The sequence below is a fragment of the Nansenia antarctica genome (assembly GCF_963989245.1).
Source record: "Nansenia antarctica genome assembly, chromosome: 8".
NCBI lineage: Eukaryota > Metazoa > Chordata > Actinopteri > Argentiniformes > Microstomatidae > Nansenia > Nansenia antarctica.
The window spans coordinates 39,942,960-39,962,742 of record NC_137678.1 but is presented as its reverse complement, the minus strand read 5'-3'; the positions used below and the strand labels follow the sequence as shown (position 1 = coordinate 39,962,742).

Genomic DNA, 19,783 nt, shown 5'->3' with positions numbered 1-19,783 from the left:
CCGACTCCACCACGTTCCAATGTCTTTGGTCACGTGGCCTTGTAAACACCGCAACATGCTAAGCAGCCAAATGCACTGTGGTGAACCCTACTGTGTGAAAGACTTAGCTATGCTATGGCGTAGCTTAAAGACGTAGCTATGCTAAGGCCCCTGAGTAGGCCTAGCGTGATCCTCTCTAGAACATTCTACGTGTTTGTCCCTTCAATGAGTTAACAGCTTTACACTTTTATGGTTTACAGTTTAAATGGTAAATGGACTGCACTTATATAGCGCCTTATTCCAAAGCTCTTAACAATGGCCTGTCATTCACTCATTCACACGCCAATGGCGGCAAGCTACCATGCAAGGCGCCAGCCAGCTCATTGGGAGCAATTTGGGGTTCCGTGTTTTGCCCAAGGACACCGGCACATGGCCAGCCGGAGACCGAACCCCAGACCTTGTGATCATTAGACACTGGCTCTACCTCCTGAGCCACAGCCGCCCCAGCAGCTTTACAGTAGCCACCCTGGTGTCATGTGATCAAAGGTAGGACACTGGCTAAGGTAGGCCTGACAGCACACAACAGCTGCAACTGTCATCAATATATCTCTTCACTCGTTATGAATGGGAAGGTGGTGCCTGTTGTCAAGATTGTGCCTGTTGTCAAGATTGTGTCTGTTGTCCCCTTCTTGTGTGTAAACACACACGCACGCACGCACGCACGCACGCACACTGTCTGCATTGTAAACGTATTGTATGCGATTATGGACAAGAAAAAAACCTGGCCTGAACAGCCAACATGAGTTTACAACAACAATAAAAAAGCTATATAAATATGAAGACACAAATAGTACAGAGAAAAGGGGTTGTTGGTCTAGATTTAACATGAAGATTATCCAGACAACGAGTTGAAACAGCTGTCGAGCTGTCAGTGTGTGTGTGTGTGTGTGTGTGTGTGTGTGTGTGTGTGTGTGTGTGTGTGTGTGTGTGTGTGTGTGTGTGTGTGTGTGTGGTGGGCACGTGTGGGTGTTGGTGGGCACGTGTGTGTGTGTGTGTGTGTGTGTGTGTGTGTGTGTGTGTGTGAACAATGCAGGCAGGAAGGGGAGGAGGTGGTGTGTATAGTGCTTACAGAGGTGAGGAGGTGAGAGGAAAGAGAGGAGAGGGGCTTGAATGGGTACCTCTCAACACACTGAAACAGAACAGAGCAGGACAGAGAGGAGAGGGAGCAGAAGAGAGAGGACAGGAGAGGAGAGGAGAGGAGAGGTGAGGAGAGGGGAGGAGAGGAGAAGAGAGAGCTGAACAGAGAGGAGAGGAGAGGGATCAGAGAGGAGAGGGGAGGAGATGAGAGGAGAGGAGAGGGGATGAGAGGAGAGGAGAGGGGATGAGAGGAGAAGGGAGGAGAGGAGAAGAGAGAGCTGAACAGAACAGAGTTCCATTCGGTGCTAATGGATTGTCATGCTCCAGTGCTCTCACAACTCCAATTACACTGGCCAGAGATAGGAGTGAGGGGTAGAGACAGAGGAAGTGGGAGAGAGGGAGGGAGGGAGAGACCGCTAAACCTGCTAAACCTAAAAAGGCCTGCTTAGGAACGACTTTCCTACTCAATACCAACAAGTCAGAAAGCAAGTCAGGCGGAAAACTTGAATGTCATTTGACTGAGGAAAACTAAGTGACGAGGACACCTGTCTGGCCCCATGGCTATGCTGCTGGAATCCTGCTCTCTCTGGGTACTTAGGCTCTGAAGCATCTCATCAACTGTATCAGACTCTGCACAAAGGCTCTCTGGGAGATTAGATGAACCACGGCTAATTACACTCTCAAGAGAGAGAGAGAGAGAGAGAGAGAGAGAGAGAGAGAGAGAGAGAAACAGAGAGACTAATTTAGCCAGAGACAGAGAGTGACAGAGATTGCACCACCAGTGCTTATGCAGATCCACCCTGCTACTGTAGCAACCTCTTGGCAGTAGCACAATAGCAGCCTTAGCTTTAGCTCTGCCTGTTTTCAATAGCAGCCTTAGCTTCAGCTTTAGCTCCGTCTGGTTACAATAGCAGCCATAGCTTTAGCACTGTATGTTTGCAATACCAAACCTTAGGTTTAGATTTAATTTTAGCTCTGCCTGTTTACAATAGCAGCCCTAGCTTTAGCTTTAACTCTGCCTGTTTACAATAGCAACCCTAGCTTTAGCTTTAGCCTCAGCAGTGTGTGTTTTCGGTCCCTGAGGTGGAGTGAGTGACAAGCGGCAGGCCTGTGAAGGGAAAAACAGCTAACAGACAACACAGGCCACTATGCGTGCACACACACGTGCAAGCGTGCACACACAGGGCTCTCCATGTGCAACACCGTGGTACGGTACAGCGCGTGTTCCTCACTGGAGAGCAGAGGACGGTTAATGGACCAGGACAGCCCAGAAGGCCAGAGGGAACACTCCAGTATGTATGTATGCATGTAAGTGTGTGTGTGTGTATGTATGCATGTAAGTGTGTGTGAGAGAGAGAGAGAGAGAGAGAGAGAGAGAGAGAGAGAGAGAGAGAGAGAGAGAGAGAGAGAGAGAGAGAGAGACTGGGGAGTCAGCACAATTCACTCAGGAAAAGCTCAAGCTGCGGAGGACCTCAATTCTTTTCTCACGACTTCCCCCCCCCCCACCTCTCTCTCTCCCCGTCCATTTCATTCCTTCCCTCTCCTTTCTGTCTCAACCACTCCATCTCTCCATCCTTCTCTCACCCCACTGTCTCCATCACTAGATATTACATTCAACTTTATTTTCATTGCAGAGTACAAGTACCCGACAAATTCCCTCTCTTCCTTCCTCTCCCCCTCCCTCCTCTACCCTTCCATAATAGCTAGCTCGTCAGTGTGCAGCAGCACACACTGTAATGATGGTGGGAACCACAACAACAACAACAACAACAACAGAGCTAGTGTTGTGTTGACTCACGTAAGAAGTGTTTCTCCAGTAAGGCAATTTCCAGGTGACCCTTCACCTCGTTCAGCCGGTCCGACTCACTCCTCTGGAAATCCTGGATGGCAGCAGCCATGGTGAGAGGCCCCGAACCTGCCTGGAGAGAACACACACACACACACACACACACACACACACACAGGAGAGTCACGAGTTAAAACATGTACGCAAATGACACACACATACACGCAGGAGAATTAAAAATAAATTAAAATCTGTATAAGAACGACCTACACACACACACGCACGCACACAGACATACGCGCACACACACACACACACACTCGCACACACACACACACACCCACACCCACAGACACCCGCAGACACACACACACACACGCAGATACACGCACACACACACGCGCACACACACACACAGAGAGAGACATGACTCACTCTGGCGCTGCGTGTCCCTCCCGTTTTGAAGCGAAGGAATCCCTACCGTCCTCTAATCTGACGACAACAACGGACAATGACTCAATCACTCTGACTCAGGGCTTCAGTACCACGCAGGTGAGTGTGTGTGTGTGTGTGTCTGAGAGTAGGAAAGAGAGCACTACTGGATGAGAGAGAGGAGAAGGAGAGCACGAAAGAGAGAGAGAGAGAACGAGAGAGGATGGGAGTGTGTGAGAAAAATAACACACACTCCCACACACACGAGAAAGAGAGAGAGAGAGGATGAGAAAGAGAGAACAAAAGGAGGAGAGGTGGCGGGATGGAGTGTGAGGAGGAAAGAAACGACAGAGCGAGAGAGAGGAGGAGAGGAGGAGCTGCAGTGCTGGGCTACTGTGAGCCAATGCAGGTTCAGCTGTAACGGCAGACAAGAGCAGGGTGTCCCTTTAAGAGACTCCCGCTACTGACACACACACACACACACTGCACCAGCTACTCCCTGCAGCAACCAGCCTGGCACACACACAAACACACACACAGCAGTGTCTTAATCTATTGTGCTGCCTGTCAAGCCAATGTGATAGATACTTCTGAGGGGGGGAGGTGAGGGAGAGAGAGTGAGAGAGCAAGAGAGAGAGAGAGGGAAAGAGGGAAAGAGAGATGTTTTGGGACGCAGCCAGAGCTTAGAAACATCCGGGTGGGTTGAGGAGAAAAGAAATGACGGTGGTGAGGGGAACAGAAGGCTTCAAACACCGAACGGGTGTCTCTCCTCTGCTAAGTGTGTTAGCGAGAGAGAGAAACAGACAGATGACAGAAGGAGGGAGGGAGAGAGAGACGGATGGATGTGGTGGGAGAGCTGAGAAAGCGGGGGCAGATCAAGGAGAGAGGGAGGCAAGAAAAGAGGAGGGAGGTGGGATAAATAGACAGCATGAGAGAGGGGAGGTGAGAGAGAGAGAGAGAGAGAGAGAGAGAGAGAGAGAGAGAGAGAGAGAGAGAGGGGAGGTGAGAGAGAGAGAGAGAGAGAGAGAGAGGGGAGGTGAGAGAGAGAGAGAGAGAGAGGGGAGGTGAGAGAGAGAGAGAGAGAGAGATATTAGGGATGAGCGATTGGGAGAGCTGAGCTCAGACTGGGTGGGGTCTCCTCCTGAATCAGGAAGAGGAAGCAGGGGCTGAGGCCAAGACCCACGTCATGTGACCATGTCCTGAGAGGCAGAGAGAGGCAGCATCTTGAAATCTCTACAGGCCTGAGGCTTGCGGGGGGGGGGACCTATTCCAATATTTAAAAAATGCATCCTCTCTTCCTTCCTTGAAGTCATGACTGATCGGTCATGATTGGATCGGTCCTTAGCAACTTTTTCATTGCATTGAACCTGCTACTCTGAGCCAGCCTCATCAGAAACTGTTTATGGGGAAAAGTTGCTGCAAATAACAATTAACACACACACACACACACAGAGAAAGGCTCTGATCATTGTTCCAAGGCACAACATGCCTGCCATTATACCTTTTGTAGAGAATTGAATGTTCTTAGATTCAGATTCCATTTAATTGTCATTGGCATAGTACAGTGACAACGAAATGCATTTGTCATCCAGCCAGATTGCATTGTGCAAGCTGTAGGTGTGTACAGATATATGTAGAGGCAGGGTAGGTACAGTAAGATATACAGTAGTGGTTATCAATAATATGTACTGTATGTGGGCTACTATGTACAAACACATTCTGTAAGTGTTCTGTAAAAGCACACACATTGTATTGTAATAACACAATACAGGCTCTAATTATACTGCAGGGAAATCAATGAGAAATATAAATAGTGAGGAGCTTGAAAGAGTGTGTGTGTGTGTGTGTGTGTGTGTGTGTGTGTGTGTGTGTGTGTGTGTGTACACAGGGAGAGAGAGCTGGGTTTATTCTGGGTTTTCTAAGTATGACTCATCTGTGATTTTATGTGTCGCACCACAGCAGGCTGCTGGGGCCACTCTCTCTCTCACACACACTGAGCAATACATGAAGTGCAATCAGAACGTGTCAAATATTGATTGAGTAGAGAACAGACTCTTTCACTACTACTACTCAGGCCTGGCTTCAAGTAGCGTTGGAAATCATTTCATACACACTTCTCTGTGCTTGATTAACTTTGCCTGGAGCGAACTTCATCTGGACCCGATGGGGAAAAAGTCCCAAAAGCAGCACTCTAGGCAGACTGAAGCCAACGATAAAGTACAGGAAGCAATTTCAAACGAGGTCTGCAACTGTTGCAACAACGCCTCTGCAGATGTCACCTCTACCTCCACAACCGCCACAACCGCCCCCCTGACATGTGTCGAGTTTGGCGTCTTCTAAGGCTCAGTGCCGCAAACGTTGTTTAAATGTTAGCAGACGCTTTTAAACAAATCGACTTACAACTTACAAAGTACATTTGTCTAAAGTAAGTGAATACATCTATACGTGAGTCATCATAAGCAAAAGCCTATGCTAGGCCCAGCCCAGGTGCCACCGGCAGGCACAATGCTAGAAAAAGGAAGGACTGTTTTAGGGTGTGTTCTCACTAGAACATTTGCTTCACTTGCGTGTTGATCTGGATAAGAGCGGGACGAACGGGCAATTTTAAAACATTTCTGACCAATCAACTACCACGTCTGTTTCATTTGCGTATGTTACTTCATTTACATAAAGGTCTGTGAGAACGCAAATCAGAGAAATAATTTATGCAACAATGTTGCAATCTCATCCACTTGCTCCGGGCCATGATTCAGACTTTCATGTGAGAACATGACCTTATAGAGGAACTGTACAAAGGGGTTAGTGGGGGGGGGTGTCTTTAGAGGTCTTTAGGAGGGACAAGTCAAGATGTCGCCTGAAGTGATGGCGTCTTAAGTCTATGGCAGAAGATCGCCTTTAGCTGAACAAAAACATGCGTCTCTCATCCAACAACAACACTGTCATAACTCTGATCTTCCCCTCTGACCCAGACGGACGGACAAACACTAGAACATAGGGAGACACTATGAAGCAATATTCCCTCTGGGGTCATCTGGAGCAACTTTTAACATAGACTAATGTGAACTCTACTGTAGATAGTTTTACTTTTGGAGTTCACTTGAAGATTAACTTGAAACGATTATTAAACATAAAAAAAAGTCCAGAATATAAACATGAGGTTTAAAAGTAGTGCTTAATAGCCATGATCCTCCAAAATCCTCCTCCTCACCTACAAATCCCTCCACGCCTGCCCCCCCCCAGTACCTAACTCCCAACATACCCCTTCCCGGAACCTGCGGTCCGCAGACATGGGCCTGCTGTCCACCCCTCACACCAAACTACGGACCTTTGGGGACAGAGCCTTCAGAGTGGCCGCACCTACCCTCTGGAACTCTCTCCCCATAGTGATCCGCAACGCCCCCACCCTGGACTCCTTCAAATCAGCCCTTAAAACCCATCTGTTGACCAAGGCCTTTGGCCCCTAGTCACTGTTTCTGTTTTGCTTTGTTTGTTTTCTGTTTTGTCTGTCTGACCATTCCCCTTTAGAATTGTAAAGCGTCCTTGGGTTTTTGAAAGGCGCTATAGAAATCGAAGTTATTATTATTATTATTATTATTATTATTATGATGAATGAGAATGACAAGGAATAAGAACTGGCAGCGACTCTCGACCTCTTGACCCTTAAAAACATCTATTTTACATTTCGTTCGTTTAAAAATATTAGGCACACATTTGCCTCCGTTAGGAAACAGAGCATGTTTACTGTTTCAAGACTTTCAGTGACCAAAGAGGACAGCAACGTCGCATAAAAACAACAACACGCTTGACCTTTAACGTGAAACGGTAAACACGACCAACGGACGGCGGCGCTGGGAGGTCTGGAGATGACCCGGTCTGTCTGGCACTGGTCCCAGTAAGCTTTATCATAATAACCAGTGGGCCTAGATTCAGTCTGCTGCGGGGATTAATGTGTCCCAGACTGCAGTGGGCTTTACACACGACAGGGGCTGACCCCTGCAACCATTCTGTGTCCATTCAGGTCATGTTCTCACATGAAAGTCTGAATCAGGACCCGGAGCAAGTGGATGAGTTTGCAACATTGTTGCATAAATTATTTCTCTGATTTGCATTCTCACAGCCCTTTATGTAAACGAAGTAACATACGCAATCGAAGCAACAGACGTGGTAGTTGATTGGTCCGAAAAATTGAAAATTGCCCGTTCGTCCTGCTCTTATCCAGAGCAACACGCATGCGCTGTTGTTTTCCTATGGACAGCCTCGATGCGTCGTTTCTAACCGGAGCGAAACCACCCTTTTCAAGCGGAGCATCCGTCGGTTGTTTGCTCCGGGAGTGGCTTCGAATGTGCGTTCTCACAGCTCCAAACGACGCAGAGCAAAGCACATTTTCTCCTAAACTCTGATTCCAAGTGAAGCAAATGTTCTAGTGAGAACACACCGTCAGATCACTTCCTTTCACAATGTCCTTTCCATCGTTGTTGCAGTAACTATGGTGGATGGCTAACCAAGGCCCTCCCAGTACAGGTCGGCACGGTTTGGCTCGGTTTGGTCCTGTATTGTGAATTCAGGTTGAGTGAACTGTCCTCAGTCCAGCCCCAGGTTCGGCCTGTCTCTCTGATCGCTACTGCCTCCCTCCCCTGGTGCTCTGAGATAGAGAACACGGCGTATGTGTGGGAGAGAGAGTGTGTGTGTGTGTGTGTGTGTGTGTGTGTGTGTGTGTGTGTGTGTTCTCCCTTAGGTCTCCCCTGCTGTGACCTCTCACTAAGCTGCTGCCCACTCCTTGACTGGACCAGGGAAGGTGGACAACCTTCGACAAACTCTCTGACACACACACACACACACACACACACTCAGGCACATACAAACACGTTTGCATAAACCGGAGAATCAGCAGAGGAAAGAGGACGTGTGAGGAGAAGGCCTCCGTTCACGTCCCAATGACTAATGGACTGGTGTTTTTTTTTATCAGGGCGGCAAGCTACCGTTCAAAATACACAGAGCCTGACGAACGACAACAGGATTACCACACTGGCTTCACTTCCCCTAGAGACAAGATAATTACACAACAGTCAGATATCATCACTTATAATGAGATCTTAATATGGTAAACAGGGATGAGAGACTGAGAAACCTTGGCATCTGTGTAAGTGTGTATGTACAGTATATACACATACACACAGTCCGTCTGTCTCAGGGCGTCTTCAGAGAAGGCGTTAGCACACTGAACACAGTAGGAGTGCTTCTCTGCTTAACCCTTTCATCTTTTCATCTCCCCCCCCCCCCGGAGTCAAATCAATGTTAATATGAGCAGAGTAAACAGGAGCAGTACACATACAACATGCTGTTCAGTCTCAGATATTAAAGTCTGTACATCTCTCTCTGAGGACACGTAATCAGCCTCATTAACCAGCGCGGCAGGCAACCCCTGGCTGAACACTAAACGAGGACTCTGCCTTTGTCAACATGTGGACACAGATCTCAGCAGAACATGAGACAACAAAACAACACAGATGTGTGTGTGTGTGTGCGTGTGTGTGTGTGTGTGTGTGCGTGTGCGTGTGCGTGTGCTGTGAAAGTCAACCTGAGGTCAAAACCCTTCTCTCAGCAGAATGTATACATGATGCAGGAGAATTAAACAACACAGAAGTGTGTGTGTGTGTGTGTGTGTGTGTGTGTGTGTGTGTGTGTGTGTGTGTGTGCCAGTCAAGGCTTTGTGGTGGAACATCAAACAGGGAATAAGCACGGTAAAACCTTTGGGGAAAAAACGTAACTGATCAAGAAGAGTGACACACACACACACAGACAGACAGGCACTCACTTGCGCACACACACACACAAACACACATACAGACACACACAGACACACACAGGCACTCACAGGCACACACAGACACACACAGACACACACAGAGAGAGAGACACAGCATTCTAAGTGAATTATGAGGTCCTCTAGCTCCTCCGTGCCTCTGAGCGAGACCCGGGGCTTCACCCCCCCACACACACACACAAACACCCCCCCACACACACACATACACACACACACCCCATAAGTGACTTACGGGGTCAGGCAGCTCGTCCGTGTCTCTGAGCAGGGAGGCCCGGGGTTTCAGGGGCGGCGTGTCGTCACCACCTTCGTTGTCGGAGCCGTTGGGAGACTCGGCCAGATCCAGGAAGTCATCTCGCTTCTGACCTCTGAACCGGATCTTGTCCAAGCGCTTGCGCATGGTCGACACCCCTCGCTTCGGTTTTACCTTAACATGGTGTACGGCAACCCTGCGGGGGACAAACAGAGCCGGGTCAGAGGACATACAGGTCGTTAACGCAGCCCAGGGCTAACTGAATAGAAGGGTTCACTTCCTGCCCACTGAGAGGCGGTGTGACACAAATGGGAGACTATAAACATTAATGATGGTGGTTAGTGTCTGTCTGACTCAGGCTAATGACAGAGAGACAGAGAGAGACATGTATCAGTGGTTGACTCATCAGCCACGGTCGTATCTACTGCATAGGAAATCGAAAGGAACTCTCACACACACACACACACACACACACACACACACACATCCATATTTATGATAAAATGATGAATCCCACTACAACTTTAAAAGTGCACCATCAGAAGTGCTTCCCCTATGGTACTAATGACCCTCCTGACACAGGATCATGGTACTTCAACTCACGAACGCAGAGATAGAAGCAACAAAAACAATCTCAATTTCACTTTGAGTGCAGACAATGTGATGCTACTTCACCCGTTCAGAACAAACCAACCAACAGAAGCACTCCACTTCAACAAACATGCCATATCACAGGCGATATCAAAGCATTTGACCTAGGCCTAGAATTGTCTATCACAATACAAGTGGCTGCCGCTGTCTATGGGTTTGTTTTGTTTGTTCAATTGTTCTGCATTGTTTTTCGAGGGCTTACTTGTTTCCAGATCAGTGCCAAACCAACCAGAGAGTGGCCACTTGACTCAAGGGCGGCAGGTAGTCTAGGAGTTAGAGAGGCCGGCCAGCCATTGGTAGGTCGCTGGTTCGATCCCCAACCCAGGAGGGTGTGAGCTGGTAACTGGAGGGTTGCTGGCATCATATCAACGGTGCCCACCACTGCCGTTGTGCCCTTGAGCAAGGCACTTGACCCCCTAACTGCTCTAGGGGCTCTGAGGGGGGAGGCGTGTGCACAAACTCCATTTTGGGGGCGGCTGTGGCGCAGGAGGTAGAGCCCCCATCTAATGATCGCAAGGTTGGCAGATCGGCGGTTCGAGCCCCGGCTGGCCACGTGTCGAAGTGTCCTTGGGCAAGACACTGAACCCCAAATTGCTCCCAGTGAGCGGGCCGGCGCCTTGCATGGTAGCCTTGCCGCCATTGGTGTGTGAATGGGTGAATGAGAGGCCGTTGTAAAGCGCTTTGGATACAGGCGCTATATAAGTGCAGTCCGTTTGCTATATAAGTGCAGTCCATTTTGTTGTCTCAGTACTTGTGCTCTGTTCAATAACAATAAAAAGTAGAATCTTGAATGTTGTGGTGTTTTGGGCCAGCCTGACATGATATGATGTGATTTGACATTTGTGGACGGATTAAGTTCCACTCTCCTCAGGGTAAGCCTCAGATTACACAGCTCTCCTCCACAGCTCTTCTCACTCCTCAGGGTTAAGCTGCGGACACAAGGAGCAGCCCGCAGGCCCGCATGGAAACATACCCCCACACACACACACACACACACACACACGCCGACACACGCACACAGCCTGTGCACACACTTAGATGCACGCACACTTACACACACACCTCACCCAAATGGAGGTGGAAAAAGCCAGCGGAAACTCGAAGGGTACATGCTAGCCTAGTTCACACAAGACAGATCTAGCATGATAACAGCTCTCCTCTGTAGCTTACTACAGTTTTCATACCGCAGCTCTCGGTGGACTCCCACGTTCACTTCAGTACAGTTCCTCTACTGTTAATATATCTATTTTTATAATAATAATAATAACAATCCTTCCTTTTTCTAAGCATTGGTCACCTGGTCCTAGTGTAGAGGTTTGGTTATGATGACGTACAGATGAGCCACTTAACTTGTTACTTTAGACCAATGTACCCTCAATGTAAGTCGCTTTGGATAAAGGCTAAATGTCAAAAATGTCCAAAAGTAAAGTGTGTGAGCAGGTACAGAGGGACAGTAGAATGGGGGGGGGGGGGGTCACAAATGTGATCCATTAGGAGGTGAGGAGAGTTGTTCAATCTCTCTCTCTCTCTCTCTCTCTCTCTCTCTCTCTCTCTCTCTCTCTCTCTCTCTCTCTCTCTCTCTCTCTCTCTCTCTCTCTCTCTCTCCTCTCTCTCTCTCTCTCTCTCTCTCTCTCTCTCTCTCTCTCTCTCCTCTCTCTCTCTCTCTCTCTCTCTCTCTCTCTCTCTCTCTCTCTCTCTCTCTCTCTCTCTCTCTCTCTCTCTCTCTCTCTCTCTCTCTCTCTCTCTCTCTCTCTCTCTCTCTCTCTCTCTCTCTCTCTCTCTCTCTCTCTCTCTCTCTCTCTCTCTCTCATCTCTCTCTCTCTCTCTCTCTCTCTCTCTCTCTCTCTCTCTCTCATCAACAACCCACACCTCTCTGCCATTCATTCAGCGGTAAACACACACACACACACACACACACACACACACGCACACGCACGCCTCGGCTACCTGAAAGCCCTCGTTCACACTCCATTGAAGATGTAGCAAATAGAAACCCACCATTGAGAGAGCATCTGTAGGGTTCTAATGACCTCCTATACAGCAGAAAACACACACACACACTCGCGCACACCCCCCCCACACACACACACACACTGACCCTATCAAACCCTAACCCGTAGGCCAGTTGAGGTTGCTTTGTTGTTTTCTAACTAGTGAATCTCAGGTAGGCCTCACACAGGGGGAGGGGTGGGCGTCCTCTGTTAACACTAGAACAGCCGTGAGGTGTTAAACAGCACCAGTGAGTACAAAAAAAATTCTACCTTTGCACTCGATCACATTTCAGGACCCTCCTTTCATGACTTTTCCTAGATATGTGCGTTCTACCACCCAGCATTTTTACATTTTCAAAATCGAGTTAGTATAAAGCGTTTTAGCAGTATTTCTGTGTGTGTCTGTGTACTTGTGGCTGCCATCTATTTCTCCAAGCCTGCAATTCTCTTTTATATCAGCAGAGGTAGCAAGGGGGCACACACTGTGCTCAAATTCAGGCTTCAGTGCTGAATGAGACACAGTGCATAAGACTGATATTTGTGTTTATATATAGGCTACAATAACAATCAAAATAAGATATGTATATGTGCAGACAGTTATGAAAATGATAAACTGTACAGTATGTCTCCCAATCAATGTTCGTTCAGACAATACAACCAAAGGCGTAAAAATACTGATGTTCTCATAATGTAATTATATATATAGCTAAATTAGACTGTAGACTGCTATGGAGGTATATTGAAACCAATATATAGATTATATATATAGATTATATATACAACCTGATTGGATTAAATAAGATTCTGTTGTGATTGTGTTGACATTGTTGTGATTGCAAAATAAATCTTGGTTATGTAATGTGTAAAGAACATGATGACACGAATGCCTATTATGATGATATGCAAAAGGGACAATCTGTCTATGAATCTTGGTTCAATCAAGGTTGTACATAGATATACGCAGATTCATATTTGGATAGTTGATTTTGGCACCATTGTATAGTAGCCAATTGCAGAGAGTATACATTATTTTGTTTGTTTACTGCACATTATAAATGAAATGATGTGTATTAATTATTTTTGTTGGTTTGAATCCTCACTGTGTTCATGTGTCTGCTGATGTTAGGGCCGGCGTGAAGTTCACGACAAATAAACAGACTGTGTGAAGCTCATAACTATGATAACACAATATTGCAATATTTATTACTATTCTTTTTTAATAATGATAATCAACTTTCATTCATTAGTAAAGCTCCCGCAGTCTCAATCAATCTCCTCTCCATATATAGCATTTAATCTGTTCCATAGTTCGTTCTCAGCTGACTCAAGCTTCATCAGATTGCTCTAATAATTTCCCCACTTCTCTGCTTATAGGAACTTTATGCATTTTAGAGAAACATGCAGAGCATGTATTTGACAAAGAAACGTGTAGGCTAAGAACTAGTTTCTAAAGTGAGTTACAATCACTTGATGGTTGATACACGGGGGAGGGTAATCTTATTGATCGTTTCCCATTAGCAAACAATAGCTGCCAATTCATGAGCGAGCCAAGCGGGTTTCAAAGCTGCCAAGCGGGTTTCAAAGCTGCCAAGCAGGTTTCAACGCTTACAAGCTTACAGCAGTCGATTGTCTGCTGATGTTACGGGCACGGCCGGCGTGAAGTTCACGACAAATAAACAGACGTTATCACTGTGAAGCTCATAACTATGATAACACAATATTGCAATATTTATTACTATTATTTTTGTATAATAATAATCAACCATCATTCGTTAGTAATGAAAACTCCCGCAGTTCCGATCAATCTCCTCTCCACTTTACACATTACATAACCAAGATCTCTTTTGACATCACAACAATGTCAACACAATCACAACAGAATCTTATTTTATCCAACCAGGTTTTATATTTTGATTATGACATCATGTCTTTCAACATTGTCACACTTTTCATTACACACATTAGCGGATTTATCATTCTGTACTCTTTCTCTCCTTTCTTTCATGTATTTTCTTTTCTTTTTCTCAATTAGTAGTCTCCTAATCTCGCTACAGTTTGAGCGAGACTGTAACTGTCATTGTTTGAATGAATGAATGAATGAATGGTCTTTATTTGTCATTGATATAGTACAGGTACCAAACAACGAAATTTGGGAGGGGGGGCTCCCCTGGTGCTAGGAAACTAGGTGCTAGGAACTGGTGCTATAACTGTGTTCATGTTATAATGTTTAGTGAACGAACAATTGTTGGGTGTTTGCCACAAATCGGAATTATCTTGCCGTGAAATGTACATCAAATAACATGATGTCGGCGATCTACTAGAACTGCGGGACGACTGCAATGTAGGCTACCATATATATCTGCCATATCATACCGTTTTATATTGAAAAATATGATGGTAAATAAATACATGTGGGACCGATGTATGATATGGCAGAGGTGTGGTGTGTATCAGTCTGTCTCGTTCCAGCGAGTCAACTCGTGTTGACTCAATAAGACATGCGCTTGATGGGGGGAGGGTTGATGGCTGGCTCTCGATCGTTTCCGATCAATGAACAAAGACATCGGGTTCCCCCGCAGTCACAGTGCTACATGAAAATATCTAGCCACACACCACATAGCATACCTCCGCCCTATATGTATTTATCATCATATTTCTCAATATAAAACGGAGGTACGATATATGGCAGATATATGTATGGTATATTATGGCAGTTTCTGGCGCCTGTCCCGTTCTGTTGTTCAAAGAATATAATATAAAACGCATCACTGCACTGCTGTCTGTCCTGTGTTGTTTTGTTTGCATTGCATTTTAGCACAGTGCGCCGATTAGATAGAAGATGTTCTACAGAGGGTGATGTAACCCCTCCCTCCCCTCCCTTCCCCCACCCCTCCCCTGCTGTTGTGTCTCGATACCTGGTCAACACAGCTTGGGATTCCAAGGAAATTACTTGGAACTATGTGTGAAAGGGACAACATTGCAATATATATTACAGTTATTTTTTAATAATGATAATCAACTTTCATTCGTTAGTAATGAAAACTCCCGCAGTCTCGTTACATACATGCATACGTTATTATATATATAAATAAAGCCTTGAACTGGCCAAGCATAAAGGCTGAAGATGGAAAGTCACTACAGGCCTATGCACTGTATTTGAGAGGATGCAACAATGCCATGCAAGACTTGCACTATCTGGAAGAGCTTGATAGCCCATCAAACCTCAGGCTTATTGTTTCTAAGTTGCCCTACAAGTATAGGGATAAATGGAGGTCTATTGCCTGCAATATACTTGAGATTAGTCATGGCAGGGCTAAATTCAAAGACCTTGTTGGCTTCATTGGAAAAACAAGCCACAATTGTTTTAGATCCTTTGAATTTAGATTACCATCCCCCATGCTTCAACCATTATATCAAGTGAATGGAACTGACTTTAGAAACGAGTTATTCTGGTTTATTTGCGAGGACCACAGGAAAGGCCAAGGATTTCCACTTACACATGTGTGAGGAAAAGTAACAGCGTTTTGTTACAGAACTGTTCGCAAATGTTCCATTTGTTCATTTGCTTTATTGAGGTGACTCTGCGAAATGACAATAACTAAACAAGTCCTGACAACAAAAATATATGTATAATATTGTATATAATGTTTTTTCTGTATATCATTGTAGACCACAGTCTCACTCACATATACACAACACAACACTGTTGTGTATAATACAGTTTTCTCAGTCGCTTTGGTGCATTTCTCACATCACTATTAACATTTGCACAACAGTTGTCAGTGTCATCAAAATGAAAAGTCCTGACACCATTGTTTATGAACAAGATAGTCAAATGGCTTTGTCATGTTTTCATTATGACAGTTCACTCTGTAAGTGTTTTCCAATGCAAAAAAATTAGATCTTGAAAGTGAAACCGCAGGGTGCGTTCGTAAATTCGCTATGAGAGCGCCGGAGCGCACACCGGGTTCAACGTCATAAAGGGACCAGGTAATTTGATTGGACAAGAGGCATTCCATGGGTGCTAACCAGATTTCCAGGGCGAATTTACGAACGCATGCTAGCGAATTCGACGACGAAAATCGTCAGAGGAGATATACGGGTTATTTTGATAAGCTGGACACATTTTGGGAATATATATTGGTACTTTCTCACCTGAAAACATATTAAAACTTCATAAAATGACATGGTAACACTTGTAAAGGCAAAATCACAGCATTTTTTTTTTGAAAAAAAAATGGAGGATTCAAAACGCCTTCTGCTTGCCGGTGCGAAATGCATTCTGGGAAAAGGCGTCGGAGCCTGGCAGACGGCCTTGTGTGACATCGCCCTCCAGCGATCTTTGTGCGTCAGTACACTCTTCTCTATGTTAAACTATCATAGTGCTGAATCACACCTCATCGCGATTGAATAAGGTCGCGATCCGCCGCGGTCCTAGTGTTAAGCTCTGTGTCCTCGCCTGTCTCCTCATAAGTCTCCTGCTGTAACCTACCCCCACCTCAATGTCAGTAGTAAGCCCCCTGCTACGATGCTAATGACCCCACCAACAGACCTGTGTGTGTGTGTGTGTGTGTGTGTGTGTGTGTGTGTGTGTGTGTTACAGGAGTTGGATGAATACAAGTAGGCTCTGTGGGAATAACAGCCAGGAGCTTATTAGATGACAGACTTTAAGAGGAGGACTTATATTCAACATTCTTATTGGTTACAGACAGGGGGGCCCTTGTTCAGTCCGTGGGAATTGCTGGCCAATATGCCAATATTCCTGTCCAACACACACACACACACACACACACACACACACACACACACACACACACACACACACACACACACTTCACTCATAAATATTCAGGGCCATGGACGCCCACTGCAGCCGTGACAACGTCCGTAATCTACGAGAGCCATCTCCATGGCAGCCATGAGCACGGCGTCTCACTTCAATGAGATCCCCACCCCACCTTTTATCTCAATCAGCTGTACACAAGCTGGGGCCTGAGAGAGAGAGAGAGAGAGAGAGAGAGAGAGAGAGAGAGACACACGCACACCCACCACATACTGCTGTAGTGTACAACTGGGGTGAGAAAGGGGGAGAGGGGGCGAGAAAGGGGGAGAGAAAGAGAGAGAGAGAGCGAGAGAGAGAAAATGTACTGGTGTTCAACTGGCGAGCGAGAGAGAGGGGCTTGGCTCCACTCCAACACACACCATACTCCTCAATGACTCTGATAGAGCACTGACCCAGATCAACATTCCCCAGCCCGGGACGGAAAGTCATGGATTGGTTGACGTTAGTAACACTTAGTCCAGGGGAAAACAGAAACTTAGGCCTACATTAGAAACAAATCATCAGGAGACAGCATCTGAAACAGAGAGTCCCCAAATGCCTGCCCTGAACCTGAAAGTCTAGTCTTTCCACCAACATCCGGTGTGTCTAACGGCATGAGATGGTTCACCTGACACGGTGAGGTCACGGTGTTTGCCGAGAAAGACTTGAATGCCGATAAACAGACATTCACACCAGCTCACACACCCACCTGTAGAGACGTATTCGCAAGTCTCCCCCACTGGTTTCATCTGAAAATCACCCACCCACCAACCCACCCAGCATAGCTGCCAAAGTCACAGCATTCACACAGCCACAAGTGCTTCAATTGTATGTGGACTTCTCTACCTTCATGTTCTTGAAACCCCAATTCATCTGCGAGTCTCACTTAAGATCCAAGATGTCCAAGATGACATCTGCTCTGATGGACGCCTTACAAGCAGTGCAACCCTCGGGTACATAAGGTTCAGATATAGGAAATGTTAGGATATGTATAGCATAGCATAGAGTACAGCACAGTGTTTTATTTATATAGTATAGTATAGTGGATAGTGTATATAGCCTTTATTTATGTAAACCAGCTCTTTTCCCTTCTTTTTTTTTCCTAGCACCAGGGGAGCCCCCCCTCCCAAATGTCGTTGTATGGTACCTGTACTATATCAATGACAATAAAGACCATTCATTCATTCAGAGAGAGGCACATCAAACTTAAACAGCTGTTAAATGGATTAGGCTACTTGTATGCGTGCCTATTCATGATCAAGGCCGCTGGCCAAGTAAAACAGAGTAGACCCATTTCATTCACTATGACAGTTGCGTAATACAATAACAGGGAAACGACTCTGCAGTGATTGATGTGGTCCAGAATATAGGTCTGATTACTTTAGTCTATCTAACTGTAAATCAGCCCTGACCTAAGCCTCTCTTCTATTCATCATTCAAGCGATGCACTAGTCATCATCACGACAGCGAGGGAGAGTCATCAGCTTCGCAGTAAACACATACAACTATAGCAAACAAACAGCTAAAAAGCGTAAACATGTAGCCCCACCAGTTGCCGATGTAGCCTATTATTATTATTATTATTATTATTATTATTATTATTATTATTATTATTATTATAGGCTACATCGGGAACTGAAAGTTGTTTGCAAATCGGTAGGCTAGAGGAATCAGCATGTCACCATTAGATGGTGTGGTGTTAGTATGAGCAGTATTATTATTTTATTGGTAATAATAATAATAATAATAATAATAATAATAATAATAATAATAATAATACTGCTCATACTAACACCACACCAACTAATGGTGGCATGCTGATCCCTCTAGCCTACCGATTTGCATCCAACTTTCAGTTTATAAACACAGTGAATAAATAATACAACATAACATCACAGTGGTTATAATAACATCACAGAGCTCCAGAGAAACGACCAAGACGACGTCCGACTTCGGAACTCAGCGGGAGCAACAGTAGGTGTCGGCTGTGACAATGTAACAAGTCTTTCTGCTGCCTTCGAGCGATTCATTCTGGAAGCTGCTCCGATCCACGGAGCAATCATAGACATGGGCCTATCGTGTTTTCAACGCCTTACTTATTGCCTCATCAAGACATGCAGAGAGAAAATATGTTTACTGTATCACAGAAATAAACATACGACACAGCTCCGTTGGAGAGACTCCTAATCCAAGTAATGCATGACACAACTCAGCGATCAGACGATTTTAACCCTCCAAAGCTTCATTTCACCACCGACAGACAGGTCTAATAACAATCGTAAAGTTTCTTACCCAGCTCGTAAATCGTAGCAAAGTTTCATGAACACAGAGATTGCCTTTGATTAAATCCCTTTTATACACCTGCTGTCTGTCTGTCCGCAAATTGGCGAGAATATCTAACGGTCCTCTCCCCCTCGCGTTCCAAGCCGCTCACTGAGCCGCTCCATCGCAATCCCCTCTATTGTGGACCAGAGCAACGCTTTATCCCCCGCTGCCTTGATTGGTTTTTGTAGAAATGCCAGTAGTAACCCCCCCCCCCCCCTCCTAGAGAGAATAGACTGTCTCCCGTTTCCAGTCTCTTGTTGATTTCATAGCTCACACACACACACACAAGACACACCAGGAAATCTCGTCAATGTCAGCGACTCCTTCCTTAAAGGGGCCGCAAATGACGCTGGAGTTAGGACGGTTCCCCTTCCAGACAGATTTGCTTTGTTTTTAAGACTCCTCTAAGAAGACCTGTCTGATCCATTCCGATGTATTCCTACCATGGCCCATTCATTTATTAGACTAGACATGCACACATGGGAAATCATTGGAACATTGGAGATCTGGCTTGCAAGTTTATTTTTTCACAAGAACTATCTTATTATAGGACCATAAATTAATGCTTAACCATCATCAAGTCAAA

At 45.8% G+C, this 19,783-nt stretch overlaps 1 protein-coding gene across 1 annotated transcript in view; it reads right to left on the bottom strand.

Annotated features, from left to right (window-relative positions):
- Window positions 1–19,302, bottom strand: part of gramd4a (GRAM domain containing 4a) — a 52,293-nt gene extending 32,991 nt beyond the window's left edge. The window contains exons 1-3 of the mRNA XM_080537779.1: window positions 19,165–19,302; window positions 9,391–9,604; window positions 2,915–3,035 (exon numbers count right to left, since the gene is read on the bottom strand). Coding sequence (XP_080393905.1) covers window positions 2,915–3,035; window positions 9,391–9,604; window positions 19,165–19,193 — 364 coding nt within the window. The 5' untranslated portion in view covers window positions 19,194–19,302. The remainder of the gene's footprint in view (window positions 1–2,914; window positions 3,036–9,390; window positions 9,605–19,164) is intronic.
- Window positions 19,303–19,783: the final 481 nt, after the last annotated feature.